General features: G+C 37.5%; 1 protein-coding gene across 1 annotated transcript in view; it reads right to left on the reverse strand.

Moving 5' to 3' along the window:
* The window catches only part of OSBPL11 (oxysterol binding protein like 11), a 101,951-nt gene that overhangs the window by 62,801 nt on the left and 19,499 nt on the right, over window positions 1-19,651 (reverse strand). Inside the window, exons 2-5 of the mRNA XM_082625802.1 lie at window positions 11,319-11,387; window positions 4,882-5,057; window positions 3,953-4,032; window positions 2,127-2,303 (exon numbers count right to left, since the gene is read on the reverse strand). Of these exons, the coding sequence (XP_082481928.1) occupies window positions 2,127-2,303; window positions 3,953-4,032; window positions 4,882-5,057; window positions 11,319-11,387 (502 nt within the window). The remainder of the gene's footprint in view (window positions 1-2,126; window positions 2,304-3,952; window positions 4,033-4,881; window positions 5,058-11,318; window positions 11,388-19,651) is intronic.

The following is a 19,651-nucleotide window of genomic DNA, read 5'->3' on the forward strand; positions in this document are numbered from 1 at the left end:
GCCTGCACTCTAGAGCCTGCAAGCCACAAGTATTGAGCCCGAGTGCCACAACTACTGAAGCCCGCGCACCTAGAGCCGTGCTCCGCAACAAGAGAAGCCACCACAATGAGAAGCCTGCGCAATGCCACAAAGAGTAGCCCCCGCTCGCAGCAACTAGAGAAAGCCCGTGCACAGCAACAAAGACCCAGTGCAGCCAAAAATAAATAAATAAATAAAATAAATTTATTAAAAAATTAAAAAATTTTGTCTGAAGGACAAAAAATGGTATAAACTCTCCAAATGGACTATTTTCTCACAAATAGAATTATTCCATTGGAATACAGAATGTTCCTAATAGAGTTAAAATTTTATAATTTGACCTGTTGAGTTCTTAAAAGCAAAAACATCCACCTAGTGAAGACACAGACACTCAACTAAAACTTTTTTTTTTTTTTTTTTATGTGGCATTGGCACAGAGATTGCCAAACAATGGTCAACCCTCAAATCCTAGGATAATTACTGGCGCCATAATTCAGGAAAGCTGCCATTAAATTAGTTCTGTAAGTAAATACTTGTCCTTCCTAAAGAGGTAGTTGTGAAACTTTGGGGACACACACTCTCTACATACAAGTGTCAGAGTTTCATGCTGAACATTAACATGCTATCACAATGATATGAAAGGTATATTTAAAATCACAGAACATTATAGTGTGGGTACTGTAAGAAATTACCCCTGGGTGTGAGAACAACAAAAGAACCATTAGAGCAAGAAAGAGAAGCGTGGGTGATTAAAGTCATCACAGTAGAAGAGAAGCTGAGATATGACAATAGTCTCAGTCAGCAGGTCCTAAAGATCCAAGCACAGCCAAGCAGAGGTCTCCACAGATAGTTAAAATCTCAAATACAAAAAGGTTCCTTTTCCATGAAAATGTGCACCAAAATTCATGACAACTTCAACTACATGCGTTTTGCTTGTTTTGAACTTTTTACTGAAGTATATATACTGATATACAGTATTACAGATAGAAAAGTACACTTCTCACAAGTATATAGGCTTGATGAATTTTCATAAACCAAACACACCCATGTAACCAACACCCAGATCAAGAAACAGAACATTATCAGCATCTCTGAAGAACCCTCAAGCTCCCATCATTAGCCATGATCAAAGATTTCCAAAAATTTCATGGCAGCCTAATTTTTAAGGGTTAAGGAACACACTATGATACAAGTCTGCCCCTAGATATTTTTCTTTATTCTATCCCTTATCTTAACCACTTTTAATATTTCCTTTTCCTTCATTGTAGATTAGTATATCAGTACCTTGATTTCCTTAAGACACAAACACCAATATTTATCAATAGATTGAATATCATCAACATAAATACTAAAAATGTATTGTTTTATGAAAAAAGGTATTTATAATTGTCACTTATTTATAACAGGACTAAAAAGTGAGTCAAAGCTATTGCTTGTTTATCTCAAGGATGTTACTTCATCTCTTTAAATCTCAATTTCTTCATCTATAAATACAAACCAAAATAACTTGATAGAGGGAACATTCTCCCCAGCTTCCTGCCTTAAATCATTTGGGTGTGATTTATAATATTATTTTCACAATTCACTACACAGATATTTATAAGCTCTACCAAAATTAACTCAGTAAAAAACACCCGGATTATTAAGAACCTAACAACTGCATCCTTTATTAACTAGAAGTATTTGGTACTCAGTTTGAAAGAGAATGAAGAAAATGGTGAGATAAGGCAACATCAAGGATTTAACTATTCTATTTTTGTGTGTGTGTGTGAAATTCTCTATTTACATGTACCAGTTAAAGAAAACAGTCAGTTGTTTGACCATATAGTCTTTCCACTAGGCTTAATAACCCTTTTGATCATAAATTTTACATTAAAGGAGTCTGTACTCTTACTTGAGAAATGAAAGATGCAGACTTTTGAAAGATGACAGTGTACACAGAACCTAGTTGACAGACTTGAGGAAACTTAGGACACCTAAAGAGTCAGGGACTCTAAGACTTAAACATTGAGGGCCCCAGAAGACACAGGATTTAAAATTTTTGTGTGTCAAAACCAAGCAGTTAAGATTATTTTATGCATTTTAACTTGATTTCAGTTCATACTTACTTCTCTGACTTCCACAAGATGGTCTGGAGGTAAGTTAGTTCTTTTGCTCATTGATTGTAGTTTGGAATGTCCAACATTAAAAAAGGAAATGGCATTTTGACTGGGTCTCCTCTGGGATATAGGAGAATTACCACTAGATGCAAGTGAGAAGCTCCGTGATTTCAGAGGAGGATTATTCTATTAGACAAACAAAGAAAATCATTCCTTTTATAAACTTTAGGTTAACCCTCAACCTATACTAAACTAGAGTCTTTTATACACAGACAGTTTTAAAAATAAAATTAACCTCAAAATTCACTACAAGAATAGCTCTGAAGATAAAATTTAAATCCTTCAAAGTTTAAGTATTTCACACATCCCATAGTAAACTGGTAACGTAGTTAGAAAATTAATTCCACATGTGTGCTGTCAAGAACTTTTTTTATCCACGTTAGAATGTATTAGAATAACAAGAAATTTCTAATTTCAGATCTTTAAACATCACGATTGAAGCAAAAAATATACTCAGCAATACTCAATATAATAAATGTTCTAATGTAACACTCAAGTATCTTTGAAACAAACTAGCACTTTCTGGTCACTGCCAATGCTTAGAATCTTGCAGCACAAATAAAGCTTTTATGCTGGATTTCAGACTATAGGCCTAAATCACAACTTTAAAAACTTTAGCTATGGGGGAAAACCACTAGGAAGAAAATGAAAAGTAGGTATGGAATCCTTTAACTATGCTTCCCTATATTATTTTGTAGACATTTCTAACCTCAGATTTCAAGTACTGAGACCCTCCTTTTCATCTTAAAAAATAAAACACCCAAAAGGAGATACACAAATGGTCTATAAGCACATGAGAAGATGCTCAACATTATTAGTCATTAGAGAAATGAAATCAAAACCACAATGAAATTCTACTTCACATTCATTAGGATGGCCATAATATCTGTAAAAAAGGACAGTAACAAGTATTGGTAAGGATGTGGAGAAACTGGAACCCTCATGTATTGCTGGTGAGAACATGAAATAGTTTGACCGCTTTGAAAAACAGTTTGGCAGTTCCTCAAATAGTTAAACAGAGAACTACCATATAACCCAGTAATTCTACTCCTAGGCATAACCTAGAGAACTGAAATCATGTGTTTACACAAAAACTTGAACACAAATGTTCATAGAAGTATTATTCATAACAGCCACAAAATGTAAGCAATCCAGGGAACTCCCTGGCGGTCCAGTGGTTAGGACTCGGCGCTTTCACTGCTATGGGCCCGGGTTCAATCCCTGGTTGGGGAACCAAGATCCCGCAAGCCACTCGGCATGGCCAAAAAATAAAAAAATAAAACAATCCAAATGTCCATCAACTGATGAATAAACAAAATGTGGTACATCCATACAACAGAGTATTATTCGGCCTTAAAAAGGAATAAAGTATGATACATGCAGTGAAATGGATGAACCTTGAAAACACTGTGCTTATTGTAAGAAGCCAGACCAAAAAAGCACATATTGCATGATTCCACTTATATGAAATGCCCAGAATAAACAAATCCATTGAAACAGAAATTATATTAGTGTTTGTCAGGGGACTGGGAAGAGGGGACTAGGGAGTGACTGTTGATGGATATGGGCTTTCTGGAAGGTGATGAAAATGTTCAGGAATCAGACAGTTGCAACAGTTGTACAATCTTGTGAATATACTAAAAACCATGAAATTGTACACTTTAAAAGGATAAATTTTATGGTATGTGAATACTATCTCAATTTTAAAATGTAAAAAAATAAGTTAAAAATCTTTCCCATTTTTGTGCATTAATATCATATATGAATCCACATACCTTGCCAATAGCTTCAGTGTGGTGTTGTGTACATATCTGAAGTCTGCTAACCCAATGTTGTCGCTCTTTAGCATCTGTGGCTGATAAAAAGTATCTACAAGTTATTCACTTTTATATTTATTTTTAGAATACAATTAATTGTCTATAGCATGAAGAATAGATCACTGAAAATCAGGGATTGGTCATACTCTCCCTTGAGCAAATGTCCCTGACCAGAGGGAGGTAGGAAAGAGGCCAAAGCATCAACCTTGTTAGGTAACACCATAGCTAGATGTGGATACATTAGGAGGATAAATTACATGCAGCTAGGTGGGTATATGACATGTCTTAACTTTCTCATAAAAATATGCTCTTCCTTAAAGAAATAACCTTTATTAAGCATTTAATGTATCCTCAGTATATTCTTTCAGATCTCTAGAAGCATGCTCAATTAGAGTTATTGTTATACTTTATGTGTATTAATTAAAAACAGAAACTTTATATATACAAATTAAATGTATCTAAACAGAAGTTATACTTTATTTTAATGAATATGAGCATTTTAATAAATCTCGATTATGTACATTAGTCACTAAAAACCACAAAGAGAGCATACCAACCAAATCAAGAAAGGGGGTAAAATACAAATCCATGGAAGACATAAAAAAAATTTAAAGAAGTCTATGTTTTTAGAGTTTTCAGTAATCAAGATTTCCTCTACACAAATTTCTTAGAGGGTCCAATTTTAAACAGACTTGTTCACTGTGCCACTTAAAAAAAGTCATTAATTAAAACAGATTTCGTAAAGCAATTCCAAGGTTTAAAATATTGTGTCTATATCATCAATGACAGCAGTTTTTATTTCCAAAACCTAAATGAAAGCAGGGAAGTATACCAACTTCTCAAGGAAGAAGAAAATCACACTATTAATTCTCATAGTTCAGTCATACCTCTGAGTTTATACTGTTCCCCACTGGCAGCATTTACAGTGAAGGTGTGAGAGTCCTCATCACTGGGTGATATTACAGCTCCTGCAAGCTGCAAAGTACCTCTGGGTTTTTGATTTCTAGACTGTTCATTCACAAAGTACTCCAATAGCCCAGCTTCATTGTTTAAAACAAAAAACCTGTAATGATTTTTAAAAAGGTCACAATTTTAAAATATCTCCCCTAGTCAAACTAAAGCAAACCAAATTTTAATCACACACTTTTGAGTTTCTGCTATTAAATAAAATTCAAAAGCATCTCAAGAAGTAGTTGGAAACACTAGATTGAATTTCCTAGCAGTAAATGTTATTGAAAAATTGGATGAGTTTAATAAAAGATATAAAACCTTCAGCTGTGAAAGAGGCATTTAATAGGGAAGAGGCATACTAGACAATGCAAAAAGGAAACAAAGATACAGTATCCTTTCAGAGGAAGATTTCTCTCCAGAATTCATTAACAGGGAGGGTATGTTGCCCAAGACAAATGGTAGTGAGAATTTTTATTTAAAATTCACTGGAAACAAATCAAAGCATGAGCTCTGAAGTTAACAAATGCTAGGTAAGAAATGAATCTGATTTAAGATTTAATCAGTGAAATAAATAATAAGAATAATGCCAAGGTATTGAGATTTTGTGAACGTAACATTAAATAGGCCACAACTAAAGATTACTTATCCTCTTTAAAAATGAAAAAGCTGCAACTGGAGATGCAGAAACAAGGAACTTGAAACTAAATGATGAAATACTGATACACTTTGGAAAAGAATTTGATGTTCTGATTTGGTTTTAGATTAACTACTTTAGGAAATATGTTAATTTGGATTCCAATTTAAGTAGTGCAATAGTTCTTTTCTTTAGGAAAAAAAACCTAAAAAGTTTTTATTTCAAAAAATTAATGTTTGGGTTTAGAGCAATTTGGCATTCGACATGTTAGTGTGTTCTGTAATAGAACCAGGTAGACAATTTGATCCAGTTCAAGTTCCTAGAAGATATAGTCTTAAGCAACATGGCAACCATATCAACCATACCAAACTGGAAGAGAATGGGATCAGCCTTTTATTCAGGGAAAGAAAAAGAAACGATGAGAAGAAAATACAAGTCGAAAGCGGATGCGTGAAAAGGGAGATGGGAAAGCAAGACTATTGTTTTTCTCATTCGTCTTTTAGCATGCTTATGATTTTAAAAATTATGTTCACATATTCTGATGATATTTGATAAATTAATTTTAATATTTTTGAGAGCTTTAAACCTCCATTTCTTTAATTACTAGAGGAGTTAAACATTTTTTCATGTGTTTATTGACCATCTGTAGTTCTACTTAGTGAACTGCCCCTCACATTTTTGCCTTTTTTTTTTTTTTTTTTTTTTTTTTTTTTTGCGGTATGCGGGCCTCTCACTGCCGTGGCCTCTCCCGTTGCGGAGCACAGGCTCCGGACGCGCAGGATCGGCGGCCATGGCTCACGGGCCCAGCCGCTCCGTGGCATGTGGGATCTTCCCAGACTGGGGCATGAACCCGTGTCCCCTGCATCAGCAGGCGGACTCTCAACCACTGCGCCACCAGGGAAGCCCTTGCCTATTTTTAAAATGGCTGTTTAACATTATTTTCCCTAAGATTTGAAGAGATTATTTTAATTAACACAAAAATAGCTACTGAAATCGTCTTAAATTCCTAAAACATATGAAGTGTCCTTAGTAATCTGCCATGGTTTGTATGTGTCCCTGCCAAAATTCACATGTGGAAATCCTAACCCCTAAGGTAATGATATTAAGAGATGGGGCCTTTGGGAAGTTATCAGGTCATAAGGGTGTAACATCCTCATGAATGGGATCAGTGCCTTTATAAAAGAGACGCAAGGGACTTCCCTGGTGGTCCAGCAGTTAGGACTCGGTGCTTTCACTGCCATGGGCAGGGGTTCAGTCACTGGTCAGGGAACTAAGATCCCCGCAAGCCGCGCAGTGCAGCCAGAAAACAAGAAAAAGAGACCCAAGAGAGCTCCCTTGGCTCTTTACAGCCATGTGAGAATACAATGAGAAGTCTGCGATCCAAAAGAGGACCCTTGGGGCTTCCCTGGTGGCGCAGTGGTTGAGAGTCCGCCTGCCGATGCAGGGGACACGGGTTCGTGCCCCGGTCCGGGAAGATCCCACATGCCGTGGAGCGGCTGGGCCCGTGAGCCATGGCTGCTGAGCCTGCGCGTCCGGAGCCTGTGCTCCACAATGGGAGAGGCCACAACAGTGAGAGGCCCGCGTACCGCAAAAAAAAAAAAAAGAGGACCCTTTCCTGACCATGCTGGCACCATAATCATGGACTTCCAACCTCCAGAACTGTGAGAAATAAATTTCTGTTGTTTATAAGGTATCCAGTTGGTGACATTTTGTTATAGCAGCCTGAACAGACTAAGTCATGAATCTACTACAAAAAATTCAGCAAGCAAATGGAAGGGGTCTGTTAGCAAGAAAACAGTCTCTTGAATATACTAAAAACCATTGCGTTGTACACTTCAAATGGGCACTACATCTCAATAAAGCTCTGAACAAAGGAACAAATGAACAAACAAACAAACAAGAAATAAGGAAAGGAACGAACGAAGGAAACGAGAAAAGAAAGAAATCTCTTCCGACTGTTCTAAGCAATAAGCACAATTCATTTCAAATAGTCAAAGGAAAAAGACTGGTCTCTTCTCTTACAAGCAGTCACTTCAAAGGAAATTTAGAGAATAACATGTTTGGAAATCTCAAGTTTGCTGTGAATACATATCTCTTATCCCAAAAGCATTACCGTAAATTTACAACATGGGAGGTACTCACCTAGATATACAAAAGGAGGGATTGGTAAAATGATAGAAATGAGCCAATAACTGAATATCTTTCTAACACAAGATGATGTTATGGACCCACTGGCAATAATAGAGCACTTTGGGCTGTCTTTCATCATAAATGAATTAATTCAAATGTTCTTCCTTCACCACTTCTCTGGAGATATTTTACAAGATGTGTAGTTTGGGGACAGAGAGACAATCCATGTAGTGAGGAAACTTAATAAAGCTATTTTGCCTGGAAGGATACGAGACTCTTGATTATAGTATTTTTATCAAGTTAGCCTAACCAAAAAGCTAAAGAAATGCAGAAACAAAGACTTAAGATTCAGCATCTATCTTTACATGCAGAAAAGTCACCTACGTTGTTAAAAGGAAAATTAAATAATTGTTTATTTTTTGCAATTTCAAAACAACAGGCTGTCAGTTTGAGAAAATGACTAATCTTCAGAATAGCCCACAACTTAAGGTGAAGTATCATCAAATGGAACTTTAATCTAAAAAATATTCTGACTTGGAAGTATGTCTTATGATGGCAAAAATCAACTTTAGTGAAGATTCTGGATGGAAGGGCACCCATGTGCTTTGCTCTGACCATCCTAGACTTCAGTGCTGAGTATGTATAGAACTTCTAAGCCAACTGGGAAGTGATCTCATCTTCAGGAATTAGAGGTGAAAGTGAAAGGAAGTGGGTTCAAGAGAGGGTCTTGCTCATTCCTAGGGCACTACATTACAAAGCAAGCAGTTATTTATAGAGCACGCCCATGCTGGATTTCTCCAAGCTGCTCTAAGTTGCCCTTAGTCAAACAGAAATGGATTGCAGGGAAACTGCCTTGAATATCTGGCACAGGTGCAGTGCTTTTGTTACTTAAGCTTTATCTGCAGCACAGGGACAAAGTGGCTAGGCCTGCCAAAGGAACTGAGCTCTAAGCCTAAGGTCCTTTCGCATGGTCTTAACCTTTCTGTTCCTCTTTTATCATTCAATCTGCACATTCCATGCTGAGAACCCAGTATACCTCTGCTGTGCCACAAGCCTCCAGCCAGGTTGGCAGAAAATGGAAGTTTTTTCTAAACTGGTCTTGCAGCAATCAAGTTGACAAGCTGAGACCTCTCTGATGGGGCAAGCTGGTAAGAGATTCTGTGTTCTCAGTGGCAAACAGGGATGGGCTGTCTTCATCCCCACTTCCTGCTGCTGCTAAAACCGGCCTCTTAGACAGCTGGAGGGATCGCATGGGCAGAGGCAGTGCCCCTCCCTAAGCTGGAACTTTGGCTTGGATCTCTTAGCTAACTCCTCAGGCAACCAGTGGCCAATGGATCTTTTTGGAAGGCTCCCTCATGCAATGATACAAACACCTGCCCCTTCTCCCCACGGTCTCAAGTTGCCACTGACCTGAAATGCCATCATTAACATATATTAAATCTTATAAGCTTGGGTATATTTTGGAGCTTTCTGTTCCACTTCTGAGACTTTCTCAATAATATAATATGAATGAAAGTTGTTGAATGTCATGGGGGAGAAAAGTTAACCTATTTCCCTTTTTAAAAAGAGAACAGGGCCTCCCTGGTGGCGCAGTGGTTGAGAGTCCGCCTGCCGATGCAGGGGATACGGGTTCGTGCCCCGGTCTGGGAGGATCCCATATGCCGCGGAGCGGCTGGGCCCGTGAGCCATGGCCGCTGGGCCTGCGCATCCGAAGCCTGTGCTCCGCAACGGGAGAGGCCACAACAGTGAGAGGCCCGCATACCGCAAAAAAAAAAAAAAAAAAAAGAGAACAAAGAATAGTACTAAAAGCAGAGTGACATAAATTTAAAAATATATATATTTTATATGTCATTTAAATGTATAAGCTTTTTAAAAATTACATAAAAACTGAGGTGGGAAAATGCAAAATGAAAAGGCTCCCTTGACTTTGCTCTTTTTAAAAAAACAAACAAACTGAGAACCTTAGAGAACTACCCTTTTCACTTCAACAGGAATGATTCCCTTCTATGTTTTCACATCCAGTTTTGACCTCCCATATGACCTCCAACTTCATGCATATCACTCCTATTTGAAAGCCCTACTGTTACTGCAAACTAAACATGGCCCAAACTGCCCTCTCTTTTAATAAATCACATGTTCATCATAGCACTTCAACTATTTTTTGAAAGTTTGAAAACCATTCTTTCATATACTATGTCCCATTTTCTAGTTGTTTAAGGTAAAATGCAAATTCAGCTCCAGTTATTCCATCATGCTTTTGACCTAGTCGAAAGCAGAGGTCTCCAAATGACATGTGAATAAGAAGCAGCATGTTATAATGCCAAGAACATAGACTTCAGAGTCAGAACTTTTGGGTTCAAATTCTAGCTTTAACATTTGTAAATTTAAAAACCACAATGAGATACCACTTAACACCCATTAGGATGGCTATTGTTAAAAAAACAAAACAAAACAAAAAAACCCACAGAAAACAGAAAGTAACAAGTGTTGGGAAGTTGTACAGAAATTGCAACTCCTGTGCATTGCTGGTGGGAATGTAAAATGGTGCAGCTGCTATGGAAAACAATATGGAGATTCGCCAAAAAGTTAAACACAGAATTACCATGTGATCCAGCAATTCTATTTCTGGGTATATACACAAAAGAATGAGAGCAAGAACTCCAACAGATATTTTGTACACCAATGCTCAAAGCAGCATTATTCACGATTAGCCAAAAGGTAGAAGTAACCCAAATGTCCACTGACAGATAACTGGATAAACAAAATGTGGTATATACATACAAGGGACTATGATTCAGCCCTAAAAAGCTAGAATCCTGACCCACGCTACATAGGTGAACCTTGAGGACATTATACTAAGTGAAATAAGCCAATCACAAAAGGACAAATATTGTATGATTCCACTTTTATAAGGTACCTAGAGTAGTCAATTCAAAGAGACAGAAAGTAGAATAGTGGTTGCCAAGGACTCAGGGCAGGGGGAAATGTGGAATTATTGTTTAATGGGTACAGAGTTTTAGTATGAGAAGATGCAAAAAGTTCTGAGATGAATGAAGGTGATAGCTGCACAACAATGTGCATGTATTTAATGCCACTGAACTGTATACTAAAAAATGGTAAATTTTGTTATGTTTATTTTACCACAATAAAAACAAAAGTTTAATCCCCTGCCCTACAACTACCAATTCCACACAGTATTTAAGATAGCTGGCTTTACTACTTATTGAGTGCTTGTTTGACCTTCGGCTGGTTATTTAAACTCTCCAAGGTCCCAGAGAACTTTTGAGAATCCTGAACAGGCACCTAATACAAATCTCTTTGCCATCTCCAAACCACCCTAAAAGCCTCACCACTGCAAGTATGCATAAGGCAAGTGGACAAATGATTCTAATTTCTGAGGCGTTTGGAGGCTGCAATTTGGACAGATGTTAACTCCTCCTACCCCTTAAAAAGGAGAAGAAAGTCATTAGACTTTTAGAAAAAACATGGTAAATCTTTCTCTAACATGTTTCCCAGCCATATTTGTACTGAAGTAATATCAGAATATAAAATTATCAGCCCCATTTCTGGTCTCTTGGGAGAGAAATGTGACAGAATAATCACACTTACCTGTATTGCCACCCAGTGACAAGGTTGGTGTACTTCATTAAATAGCCACACACACTTTCCATGTGATCACTGTTTCAAAAAGATCAGAAAGGGCCAAAGTCAGTGAAAATTAGAAGAAATTCCAGGAAGTTAACTGTACAGTTTAAAAAATAGCTGTAGGGACTTCCCTGGTGGCACAGTGGTTAAGAATCTGCCAGACAATGCAGGGGACATGGGTTTGAGCCCTGGTCCGGGAAGATCCCACATGCCATGGAGCAACTAAGCCCGTGCACCACAACTACTGAGCCTGCACTCTAGAGCCCGCGAGCCACAATTACTGGGCCTGAGTGCCACAACTACTGAAGCCCACGCGCTTAGAGCCCGTGCTCTGCAACAAGAGAAGCCACTGCAATGAGAAGCCCACACACTGCAACAAAGAGTAGCCCCCGCTCACCGCAACTAGAGAAAGCCTGCGTGCAGCAACGAAGACCCAATGCAGCCAAAAATAAATAAATTAATTAATTAATTAAAAAAAAAAGCTGTAGACACATACTTTTCGACAAATACTTCAAACTTACTTCAGAAGTAAAATTTATAGTTTAACAAATAGAGCTATTTAATCCCCCATATTTCATATCCATAGGACTTTACCAGAGTTCTTCAAAGCAAGTGTAATCCCCCATAAATTACTATACAATATTCAAATATAAAGTCATTATATACGTATAAAATTACATAAATATGAAACAAATATAGTATAAATATAATTATAAATAAAAATATTTTATAACTTAATACTAAACAAAGAAAATCCAGTTTTATGGTTCTAGAATAAACTTAAAAAGGTCTCCAGGTTGAATAGTGCTTCCTCAATCTGGCGGGACATGTTATGTCTTTGATTCTTTGGGCTTCCAAAATGAAGATCCTGTTTTTGATGAGTATGACACCTCACTCCCACTCCCCCACCCCAGACGGGCATGCGGCAAAGTGCTCATTGCAAGTCTTACCACTGTAAAGATTTATTTGGGACCTGTATCGTTAGCCTTACTGAAAGTGAGTTTCTTTACCTCCTGCCCCCTTTTTCTATTTATCAGAAATGTTCCGTTACAGTGGTTCACAGAAAATGCAGTATCTTATTGATACTTTGTTTCCAATATTTTAAGGTTCCTTATACTTATGAAAAGATATTAAAGCTTCACCTCCGTTGATGTATCTTTTTGATATATGGGCTTCATTTTTTATTTCGTAACTTACATTAAGAATTCTTTTTAAACTCATCTACTCTCAAGTTTTAACTTTAAACTATAAGATGCAAACAATATTAAACATTTATTTTCTCTACTATCCCTGAATCACAGAGCTTACTTGGTAAAATTTCAGCTAACCAGAATCTAGGAAATGGAAAGTAAAAGACAACTGGCAACCTTTAACACATGGACATCAAAAGCAAAATCAAGAGAGAGCTGACACAACCAAGAGAACAAAAATTTTTAAAGACTTAGGTTGATCTGAACAACAAGTGAAAAGAGATGAAGATAATGATACTCTCTTACACAAACACAAAACAAAATGCCCCAAATGACTGTAAGATTCTAGTAGCTATTATTACTGGAGAGCAAGTAGGAGGATGCCTCAGGGATAAACTCAATGTTGGGTGCCCTTCTAATCTCATTTCTTCAAAGTGCTTGGAAATAAAGAACTGATCCCATGACTGAGTATATGTTACTTTTTTTTCTGTATTTTTCTTCCATTCTAAGGCTAGCAAACAACACTGTTTACTAATATTAAGTGAAACGGCTCATGTCCTTTTGGTTTCATACAGTCACTAATCTCAAGAAGACAAAGGTTGTCAACCTCTAAACTGCCAACCCAAAGTTATGATAATTACACATGTATTCTGTCATGTTAAAACTGACAGTACCATTTGAATTCTCATTTCAGTAATTTCTAAAACCCACATCTAGAGGAAGGATTCTTCTCTAGAAACCCAAACCATTGGATTTTTGCCCTACTTCCAGCCCTATGTCACAGCAAAGCTATTTCTTTCAGTTCCACTGGTACTTGAAAAGGCAGAGATTTCTAGTCTGGCGCTCATGTTTTCCCCAGGCTTCAGGCTTAAACAGTTTTTTGGGGACAGAGGAATCCCAATGCCCCTGGACTCTGCCCAAAAATAATTTCCCAAAGAGTTCCTCATCTGTTTTAGATAATTTAACATAGAGCTTAGCTGTCTTGAACTGTTCTTGTCCTCAAAACTTATTCCCTCACTTATATATGGAATCTAAAAATAAAAACAAAAAACCCCCAAAACTCATAGAACAGATTAGTGGCTGCCAGTGGTGGGGGTGGGAGGTGAACAAAATGGGTGAAGGTGATCAAAAGACACAAACTTGCAGTTATAAAATAAGTCAGTCCTGGGAATGTTATTTATAGCATGGTGACTATAGTTGATAATATTGTATATTTGAAAGTTGCTAAGAGAGTAGATGTTAAAAGTTCTCATCATAAGAAAAATAAAGTGTAACTGTGTAGTGATGAATGTTTCTAAAATTTATTTATTTATTTATTTATTTATTTATTTATTATTTATTTATTTCTCTTCAGCTGCGTTGGGTCTTCATTGCTGTACACGGGCTTTCTCTAGTTGTGGCGAGCGGGGGCTACTCTTCGTTGCAGTGCGTGGGCCTCTCACTGCAGTGGCTTCTCTTGTTGCAGAGCATGGGCTGCAGGCTTCAGTAGCTGTGGCATGTGGTCTTGGTAGTTGTGGCTCGTGGGCTCTAGAGTGCAGGCTCAGTAGTTGTGGCACATGGGCTTAGTTGCTCCACGGCACGTGGGATCTTCTGGGACCAGGGCTCGAACCCATGTCCTCTGCATTGGCAGGCAGATTCTTAACCACTAGGCCACCAGAGAAGCCAGTGATGCATGTTAATTAGACTTATTGTGATCATTTTGCAACATATAAAAAAAATTATATTGTGCACCTAAAACTAATGTTATATCAATAATATCTAAATTTTTAAAAAACCTCATTCTTGGTCTATTTTGCCCTGTAGCTTCATAACCTGAATCTTTATTTACACTCTGTACCAATCCACAAAAGGCCTAGGGTGTCACATAACCTAAATTAAATATTTACCCAAAGTACCCAGATATTCCATAATTCACCATTTTTTATTTTCCCCTTTAATCTAGGTTCTCTACACCAAGTTTTCATTACTAGGTAAGAATCATTTCATAGCTATTAGCATGCTATAAAAACATTACAACTCGGTTATAGTTCAATTCCTCTGGTTCTAGGACTATATATATTCTTCAAATGGATATGTGAACTGTGCAGAGAATGTTTATTAAACTTCAAATAAACTATCTACAACTGAGAAAAACAAAATCTTCATTTCAAAGCAATCAAAGATTATGCCTCATGTCCCTTATTTTTGTTTAGTCCCTCATATTATTAAAGGTATTCCTCATTTTGGTCATATCTAAGTTATTTGTATCAGTCATTTAATGATTATCAATGAATTTTTAAGAGTATAATTTCAGTAGCATCATTCATTAAATAAAATGAACGTGTATCCTCATATTCCACAGTACAGTACTGTTTTATGTTTAATTTTTAGTGTTTTTAATATTTTCGATGCTTGTATCTAAAGAGTTAACCTTCTCACAAAAATCACAAGAGGGATACTGACATGGTTCATTTGGTAGTAGCATAAAGCCAGCTTCAAAAGAAACAAATTCAAATATGTACTTATAAACTGCTGGCCTGCTTTTACTACAGAAAACAGACATCTGAGGTTACAAAGAACCAATTGAAGAGCAATCCATTCTTGGAACAGCTGGTTGCACTGTCCCTCTCTCATCCTTCCCCTTCTCTAGTCAGTGCAACCAGCTGATGCGGAACCACTGTGCCATCTGGTGGCCAGCATAAAAAGCTCTGTGAGCGAACATCTTTCGGATTCCCTCTCCTTTCTTCTCTCTACTTCCTTATAGTTATTATGTAGTACTTGTAACACTCATGCTTTGCTCCTATTTAAAATGTGGAAATTTAATAGAAGATTTACCTGTTAATATGAATAAAACCTAGTTGTTAAAGTGGGAATATACCACATATCTGATTACATCATACTAATATTCTGTGTTCTATGAATTAGAGATGACGGTCCAAAAGACTAATACACAGAAAAATAAGCTATGAAAAAGTTAATTTCTTCTTCAGTCCTTCAGCAACTTCACCACTCAACAAATTGCGTATATTCTGATCTTGTTAACATTTTATTGAAATTAGTGCTAGAAGCTGATAGTCTATAAATACAGTTAACTGAACTATATGCCAAGTGGCATTATTCTATTTAATTTGAGGTTCATCACCTCCTAGGTATCTTAACAATGACTGCTTCAATTCCTAACTCTTCATTACTACAACACACTTTTCTTAACCCTTCTTTATCAGACTTAAGGAAGATATGTAGAAGCTTTTAAAATTAAACTACTTTTTCACCAACACTGAATTCAGTTAAAAAAGTCTGTTTCCATGGTTAGACCCAGGTAGACTAAACCCTGTATTTTGAGAACAGAGGTTCCGATCAATATTATATGTAGAGAAACAGCAAGAACCTTGGAAGCCACAGAGACTGTTCTATTCTTCACTGATTTTCTTTCTTCATTTATTTTTAAATGTTAAGCATTTATTTCTCTTTTAATAAAAACAAAATAAAATAATATATAAAATTAAATATGTGAAAATTATACAGTTTTAAAATGAAAAAATAAAATAAAATTAAGCTACTTTTTTAACAGTTTCACATCCTTTTATTTCAGTTCAACACTATTGCTCAGTACCTTCTAAATGCAAAGCACTCTGAAAATCCACGGAAAAGGATGGGGAAGTAAAAAAGGCGATTCCTCTCCATCCCAAATCCATTACCTAATATAAGAAAAATATACCTCCTTGAAGAAAAAGACAGTGACCCACTGGGACTCTCTGCTTTTAGCTGTCATACAAATGAAAAGGGTAGATTCATTAAACAAAGATACAGGATTCAACAGTGATCAGGTTGAAACGACGGGACTTGACTTATCAGATGTGGAATGAGAATGAGAGTGAGAGAGAAGGGACAAGGGGAACACCCAGATTTCCAGCTGGCACAACTGTGTAGATACGAACGAACGCCTTTATGGGGATCATAAAGGAAGTTTTGGATTTGTTACAATTTAACATGTTGAATTTAAGGGACCCACAGGGAGATATGCAATAAGGTAGCATAATTTGGATTGAACATACAGATTTTGGTAGTGATCAGCATATAAGCATGTAGTGGTATTTGAAATGAGGAGAGTAAATAAAATCACCTAGGAAGTAGTATAAAATGACAAGAGAAAGGACAGAGTCTAAGAGAGACCCCAAGGAAAAGTTTTAAAGGCAAGAGGAGTACAGAGAGGAGATACGTAGGATGAGTAGTAGGAAGAAAATCAGGAATATTTCAAGTAAGTTTTTGGTCAAGAATGTTTAATACTATTGAGGGGTGAAGGAAGATGAAGACTGAGAAGTTTCTATTAGAGTTAACAACCAAGGGAATTCCCTGGCAGTCCAGAGGTTGGGACTCGGTGCTTTCACTGCTGTGGCCCCTAGGACCCCACAAGCCATGAGGCACAGCAAAAAAAAAAAAAAAAAAGATTTAACAACCAAGAGATAACAGTTCCAATTTAATGACGAAGGCAGAGCCAGATGGCAATAACTGAAGAGAGACTGGGAGAAAGAGAAGTGGTTAAGGTGATATTATGGGCTTAAGGCAACGGTAAGTTGTAAGTGCCTGACAGGCAGGATACAGTAACGAGAAAAAGGCTCACCACAACTCAGGAGAGAGATAGAGGGAAATGGGGGAGAGGGGGGCTCCAGAGCGCAGGTAGAGGAATTAGAGATGGATAGATACCTTAAGGCATTTAATTACAGGCAGAAATTTATGCAAGCTGTAGTAAAGGAGGTGCCAGTCAAGCCACAGTTCAAAATTCCTGCTTTCTACTAGGCAAGAACTATCCTCCAAAAAGGCTTAGTTTTGGTTCTTTACCTTGTAACATAAATAGCATGAAGGGAGGGAGCAGTCTGCTTAGCTGAGGAAAAAGCAACTGACAACAGATGGGAATGACTGCAACACATGTACCTCCTGGCGCTGTAAAAAGACATTCCACAGAGCAGTGCCTGCTTCTTACTCATCCTAGCAGTCCACGCAGCACCTAGTGTATAGCCTGGGATATAAACAGGTGCTCAATACATCTCCACTGAATGAATTAGGCAATGGGAAGACAGAAGCAGAATTTTTCTATAAAACCACAAGACAACTGAGTAGCCTGCCAAAAAAACAAAACAACAACAAAAAAACAAAAGACAGCAACAACAACTCAATTCACAGCCTGTGTACTCAAATAAATCCCAGCTAAAACTAATTCTAATTTCAACTGTGTCTTAATCTATACCAAGAAGTATACAAGTCAAGGGAGACTCCCTACCTTCTGCTAAGAATTTTAAAAATGTTAATGTTCTTTGGTCCAAGAACTTCACTTCTAGGTATCCAGACAGACAATGAGAAATGTAGACAAACGTAATATGCAAACATGTCCAATGCAGCACTATTTACAATAGTAAAACACATAAAGTGGAGAGACAAGGAAATGAATGGAGAGGAAAGGAAGAAGAACGGATGAGCTAAATGAAAGGCACTAAGGAAATGCTTAAGAAATACGATAGAACAGCATTCACCCGTTAAAGTGTTTGTGAGTTGCTGACAACATGGGGAAACGCTTGTTAAGAGCACTACAAGCGCAGGTTACAGAGTCCCACACGGTGGGTGAGATACAGGCACAGAACAAAAGCACACAAAACGGTGACCTGTGGCTATCACTGGGCGGAAGAATTGTGGGTGATTTAATTTGCTCCCTTTACTGTTTCACATTTTCCGATTTTAATATATTATTTTTATAATCAAATAAAACATTTTGTAAATGTTCAACTACATTAACTAGGTGGGACAGTCCAGGCACAGAGCTATTTATACTTACTAATAGGTACGCATTAAAATTTTCAAAACTTTCCCATGTGACTACATGAGCATTGCTCTTTTGGGATGTAGAACTGTGTTTCCTAAAAGCCCTTACTTCTCAAATTAGGTTACACATATCCAAAACTGGGCTAGGTGGCTAGGAGAACAGGGTAAAACTAGACTATCTGTCTAGAGCAAATTTACTTGACTATAAGAAGTTAAAGCCTTTTTAATGTCAAAACGTACATAAATGTTAAGAAACTTGCTCCCTCCTCACATATTTCCATGAGGAGGACTTCTCCAGAGAGCTCCTGTCCTTCTCTCCCCAGCCTTCCCCTCACTCTTTCCACAGCTGGGTATGAATGAATGGCCCAGCCCGTTCTGGGCTCTCTTCTTTGTATCTGCCTGCCTACCCAGAGAAGATATTCTCATCTGCTCTGATGGAAATAAGACCTGAGTATTTCAAGCTGCTTGTGACGAGGTGGATAGGCATGACTAATTACAGGGTGAAATATTAGCTAACCTATTTAACCCATGTTAAAGGCATTTTCTTCAGTGAGTTTTTCCAGTAATAAAACAATTTCTTCACACCCATTAGCATGGCTATTATCAAAACCAAAACCAAAACAAACCAAACAAAACAGAAAATAACAAGTGTTGGTAAAGATGTAGAGAAATTAGAACTCTTGTACATTGCTGGTGCAACTGTAAAATGGTGCAGCCACTGTGGAGAACAGCATCATGGTTCCTCAAAAAGTTAAACATAGGGCTTCCCTGGTGGCGCAGTGGTTGACAGTCCACCTGCCGATGCAGGGGACACGGGTTCGTGCCCCGGTCCGGAAAGATCCCACATGCCGCGGAGCGGCTAGGCCCGTGAGCCATGGCCGCTGAGCCTGAGCGCCCGGAGCCTGAGCTCCGCAAGGGGAGAGGCCACAACAGTGAGAGGCCCGCATAACGCAAAAAAAATAAAAAATAATTTAAAAAATTTTAAAAAAAGTTAAACATAGAACTACTATATGATCCAGCAATTACAATTCTGGGTATATACACAAAAGAATGAAAGCAAGAACTCCAACAGATAAAAATGTTCACAGAAACATTATTCACAACAGCCAAAAGGTAGAAACACTGGATAGTCCCATGTAAGTCAATGAAGCTAGAACACACCCTCACACCATACACACAAATAAACTCAAAATGGCTTAAAGACTTAAATATAACACAAGACACCATAAAATTCCTAGAAGAGAACATAGGCTAAACATTCTGATATAAATCATACCAATGTTTCCTTAGGTCAGTCTCCCAAGGCAATAGAAA

The sequence above is a fragment of the Mesoplodon mirus genome, assembly GCF_964341445.2.
Source record: "Mesoplodon mirus genome assembly, chromosome: 6".
NCBI classification, from domain to species: domain Eukaryota; kingdom Metazoa; phylum Chordata; class Mammalia; order Artiodactyla; family Ziphiidae; genus Mesoplodon; species Mesoplodon mirus.